The sequence below is a fragment of the Condylura cristata genome, unplaced genomic scaffold (assembly GCF_000260355.1).
Source record: "Condylura cristata isolate star-nosed mole 26May11 unplaced genomic scaffold, ConCri1.0 scaffold00024, whole genome shotgun sequence".
NCBI classification, from domain to species: domain Eukaryota; kingdom Metazoa; phylum Chordata; class Mammalia; order Eulipotyphla; family Talpidae; genus Condylura; species Condylura cristata.
In genome coordinates, this window is record NW_004567125.1 from 34,636,422 (window position 1) to 34,641,847 (window position 5,426).

Below are 5,426 nucleotides of genomic sequence, written 5' to 3' on the forward strand. Positions count from 1 at the left end.
TATTTCAGAATATAGAATAAATGACCTAGAGTTCAAGGACCCAATACCCAGAAGCCAAACTTCTTAAGAGCCAGCCCCCAGTCATACCCAAGCACTCTAGTTTTAGGGTCCAGGCAGTGGGGGTTTAGAAAGGAAGGACAGGAGAAGCAGCATTTCTCCTGGTTGCTACCCCCATGCATGTACACACACACACACAAACCTATTCACCCACTTGCTCAGAGCTTCCCCTAACCCCCAGCCATCCCAACAACATCAGACACGCAGCCACTTCCCTGAGATACAAAAAGCCCATTCCCAGTCCTGTCCCCAGACACACTTGCAGAACTGAGGAGGCTGGCACAGCCATGCACGTGTGTGTCCCCCCCCACACACACACCAAGCATGAAGAAGCCTCACGCCTTGGCAGTCATGCAGCCCCTGGGAATGGGACCCCTGGGAAGGGGCTCACTGAACACCCCCATGCCTACCCCAGCCCTCCCCTGCCTGGCCGGCTGGCGGTCTTTAATACAGATGCCAAACTCATAATTGTAACTGAGGGTGACAGGGTCACCTTGAGCCCCAGATGCTCGCGCGGTGACAGATGGCGTTGGCAAACCTGATTAGCGGCCCCCGTGCCAGCGCCTGTGGCACCTGCATCCCCCACCCCTCCCCCGCTCCCCCAGCACTCATTACCCACCCATTACCAGGCCTGGGGGGTAGGGGTGGGGGCCGGCTGGCACTGCCCAGGAGGGGGCAGGGACTCCAGGGGCCCCCTGGCACCAAGGTTCCCAGCTGGCTCCCTGGCTGGCAGGAGGTGGGCACAGCTGAAGGAGGGGGAAGCAGGCGCCTCATGCCTGCCAGAGAGGGGGTGCCCAAGATGCCAGGGCTGAGCTGTCCACTCAGAAGCTGCTGGGGTTTGGCACAAAACCCTGGAGGCAAGAGAGAGTATGTGCCCCCCACAATGCCCTCATGACCCTCCCCTCCAGGGCCTTGGAGCTAGGCCTTGGGAGATGTCTGACCTGCATGTTCCCACCCCTCTGTGCAGGCCTGTGAGGTCAGAGGTCACAGGCTCCCACGGCCCACTGGCCCATCTGTTTCCTCAGGTCCCTTCCTCCTGCTCCCCTCACCTGGGGCCTTCCTTCCTGAGGCAGGAAGAGAGCTGAGGGGGGCCCGGCTGCCCCCCACACACTCCAGGGGCATTTGGAAGCAACCCTGACAGCACCACATGTCCCTGCGTCTGTGCCAGACGGGCCCATCTGCTAGGGCCCTGGTTCCAGCCGCCCAAAGCCAGGCTGCCCTCGCCCACCACAGACCCTGTGCCCAGCTGAGGAGGAAGCATCCCACTGCCCACACCTCAGCTCAGGGCTACCCACTCCTGGAGAACCCCAGTGGAGGAACAAATACAGACAATGGGACATGGCCAACCTTTATGGTTCCCATGGAATGCCAAGCAGCACAGAAGCTGGGAGACCTGGGGCAGAAGGGGCAGCGAGGAGCAGGTGGATCCTGCATCTGGCTTGGGGAGTCCAAGTTTCCCCCAGTAGCTGTACCTGCCTCCCTGCCTGGATTTCTTGGGGTCCCCAGAATGGGGTGATCCCCGTGTCTGCTGGTCTGAGTGGGGCCATCCGTACTCCTGCAGCTGGAGTGTGTCTTTGACTCCCTATGAGAGGTGGTTGGGGGGGGGGCACATGGCCTGGGGTTCGAATGCCACCTCTGGCACTTATTGCTTTGTCCCCCATTAGCCAGTGAATTATGTGTGGGGTAACGCTACTTCTGTAACACTGGGCTGCTCTGCGCACGAGTGAGCAGGTGCCTAGTGCTGAGCCCAGGCCCCAACACACAGTGAGTGCTCAAGAAGTGTGTGCTCCCACTGAGTGTCACCTTCATGCCTGGGGCTGTGCCTGATGTCCCAGGGGCAGTGTGAGGACACTGGAGACCTATCTGGCTGTCCCACGGCCCAGTGTGCACAGTCCAGATTGTTATCTTTCTGAGTTTGTCTCCATCTCTCCCAGCCCCATGCGTCTGGTATCCATCAGTCATGTTCAGCTCATGCCTTCAGGTTGCAGTGACACCCTTCAACCAGCACAGTGGCTGTCTTCACCCGACGGCGGGCGGCTCGGCCTCCTGCCCAGCACCACATGACCACCAGTGCCCTGCGCTGGTGAGTGGGTACACAGCTGCTGCAGAGGACAAACGGGGCGGGACCTGAGCCAGGGACATAGATGGAGGAGCAGTGGCCAAAGCAGAGGTGATTACGTAGGCGAATGGCTGTGCAGCCGGGCCGGGAGAGCACCTGTAGCCAGAAGCAGGGAGACAGGTGTCATCATCCACCACATGAATCATCATCCGTCCACTTTTACCCCACCTCTAGAAGCACAGATGTTCAAATCCTGATTCTGTCATCTTCTGAAGACTTTGTGATTTGGACAAGTTACTCAATCTCTCTCGGCTTCAGTTTCATGACCTATAAAATCATGAAAGTTCAACCATTCTAGGTCTTTCTAAAGAGAGGGCTAATACAGGGAAGGGCTGATCCTCCCTAACAGCAGTGGCACCTTGGATTGGCACCATCAGGAATCTGCTCAGGACTGGCAGAAGGGGGAGGGATCACAGGACTTCAACAATGGGGAGGAGGGGTTAAACAGAAAGACATTAACCCATTGCTGTACACAGCCCAGGATATGTTATTTCCACCTACAATCCTGCCCCGTAAATGGGTCTATCGACTCACCCACAGACCACCATTCCACCCTGTTTAAACTCTGCATGCTCCCTTCATCTCCCCAGCTCTCTTTCACTCACTAGGCCCCAGCTACCCCCCAACCTCCTTGTTGTTCCTCATGTCTGCCCCCACACCTTTACTGTAACTTCCTCTTGACCCGCTCTTTCATCCACTCTTCCCCATCCCATCTCAGTCTTCCTCAAAAGCACCTCCAAAAGCACCTCCCCAGTAGCCCAATGGGTTAAGTCGCAGCACTATGAAGCTATCCGCAGCCACTGCAGCATGAATTCAATCCCCGGACAGGGAGGTGACCTACAAGGCAGGGCAGATCTCTCCTGTTTCACCTGCTGCTTCCCTCAGTAGTGTATTTCAGTGGAGCCAACTGTTCTGCTCCCTACTCTGTCTCTGGTGAATACTCTCACTCCCTGCACTTCTGCCTACACCCCAGTTCTTATATGCATGAATAAATAAATCTTTAAAAAAATAAAAGCACCTCCCAGGGCAACTTTGCTCCCTGAGAATCTTTCTCCTAGCACCCTGGTCTCTTTCCTCACAGACTCATAGCAATGTATATAGTTAGGTCTCTTGGGGATTATTCTTCTAATGTTTCTACTCTCCCAGAATATAAGCTAGCTGGAAGCAGGGGCTTTTCCCATCTAACTTGTGGCTTAGTGCCCATAGGTTCCTCATAACAAAAATTGAACCCAACAATGCTGGGCCCATGTTACTCACCTTAGATGAGCTCACTCCTCCCCATGATGTTATAAGATTGAAATGGCTGTTATCCCCAATAACAGATGAGGAGGTTGAGGCTCAAGTAAGTCCCTTGCTGGCCCACAACTCTATGGCTGCTAAGGGGGCTGTTAGTCCTCAGAGCATCTCTCTGCCCCATTGGAGCAGTTGCAGATCCGACAGACAGTACAGAGCTGGATCCCAGACCAGGGACCCCTTTGCTGGGTGTAGTGTGCACGGTTTTACTGGTGCAACTGAGTCAGGATTTTGGGTCCAGGGCTGCTCAATCACTGCAATATCCCCTAGATTCAGCGAAGGAATGCTGAATGAATTAACATGCCCTAACCAACATGATCCCAAACACTTTGCTGAATTGCCCATCATCATTAACTCCATTTTGCAAAGGGGGTAATAGACTCAGAGAAGGGAAGCCGCTTGCCCTAAGACACAGAAGCCACCAGGTAAATTTAAATCCATGTACACCTGGCTACAAAACCTGGACCATAAATAACAGTAAGAATGCCCACTGCCCTTAAGGAGCACCGACTGAATGCCCAGATACGTTCTGTTCTCAAGCAGGCTTCCCAAACAGCGCTGAGGAGGCACAGGCTACCATTACTCACTCAATAGATCTTGAGCACCTGCTGTGTGTCTGGCTCTGTTCTGAGGTCTGAGAGAGGGGCATAGAAGGGAACAAGACATAAAGATCCCTGCCCTGGTTGAGCAGATATTCTAGTAAGGGAGATAGATGACAAATACAATTGTAAAGTTAGTTATAAAATCAGTAACAAAATCTTATGTTAGGTGCTAATGAGTGTACTACAGAGAGAAATAAAGCAGAAAGGGGAAACAGGGCCAGAGGCACTGTATTTTTAAAATAGCTGAGTGAAAACCTAGAGGATGTTTTCAGTCTGGGGGTAGGAGACTATTAGAGGTAAAGGGAACATCCAGTGCAAAGGCCCTGGGGTAAATAGAACATTGGTGTGTCTGAGGAAAAGCAAGGCAACTAGCATGTGGTGGGAGAGAATTCAGTTGGAGAAGGAGAAAGAGAAGTGAGGGCAAAGGGGACAGGCAAAGCATGGACCAGATTGTCGAAAATATTTGGGCTTTTGCTTCAAGTGAGATGGGAGCAATGGAGGGTTCTTGAGCAGATAAGGGACCTGACTCAGGTGCTCACATGCTTCCCCTGGCTTCTAGTTGGACTTGGGGGCAGGGGGTAGGAGTGGGAAAGAGTGTGCATAGCAGAAGCTGGGAGCCCAGGTGGGAGAGGCTTGTGCTCCAGTTTACAAAGGAGAAAACAAGAGAATCAGCAACATCTTAGAGAGAATTCAGAGTTTGCTCCCAAAACTGTCCAGTGCCACAGCCTGTGTTCTGCCAACGCTGAAACCCAGTCCTCTCCCTTCCCTTCCCCCAACTACCCTCACCTGAGTGAAGGGCACAGCCTTGCACATCTCCTCAGTCATTTCCTCTGGGTCTAGTGGCAGAGACACAGGAGCAGCCACGTCTTGCCCATCCTGGAGCCTGTGGGCCTCCCATTGTGCACTTTTCTGCAGGCTCAAGAAGACTTGCCAGCTGCTGAGGGCAGAGATTGGCACAGGGGAGGTCTGATTGGCCACAGCCCAGGGCTGTAGTGGGGAATCCCAGGATCCAGGCCTCCCCAAGCCTGTAGGCAGCCAAGTTCCACTGAGCAAGCTCAGAAGAGGAGTCAGCTGACTAAGAAGCATCTGTCTGTCTACCTGCCTGTGTGTCTGTGACTGGGCTCAGGGTCCTGAGTAGTGGACCCTGCTGTCTGTTAGGTGGAACCTGGGCCCCCTAGGTCTTCTTTTAAGAGCTTGCCCCATCCCTGGGCAGCCTGGGAGAGACTCAATCCCAGCTCCTCAGGTTCCCACCCCTCCCCCAACCTGGCTGGGAACCTGGGGGTGGGGCCTGTGGGTGTGTGGGCTGAGCGGACCTGGAAAGGCACATCTTGAGGCTGTTCTGAGATGCACATTAT

General features: G+C 54.2%; 1 protein-coding gene across 1 annotated transcript; it reads right to left on the reverse strand.

The window, feature by feature from the left end:
- Positions 1 to 2,026: 2,026 nt before the first annotated feature.
- DAND5 (DAN domain family member 5, BMP antagonist) lies at positions 2,027 to 5,157 on the reverse strand. Its single transcript, XM_004688251.1, has 2 exons — positions 4,858 to 5,157; positions 2,027 to 2,272 (listed from the first exon to the last, which is right to left on the reverse strand). The coding sequence occupies exons 1-2, from the start codon at positions 5,155 to 5,157 to the stop codon at positions 2,027 to 2,029; spliced, it is 546 nt and encodes a 181-aa protein (XP_004688308.1).
- Between the last annotated feature and the right edge of the window lie 269 nt (positions 5,158 to 5,426).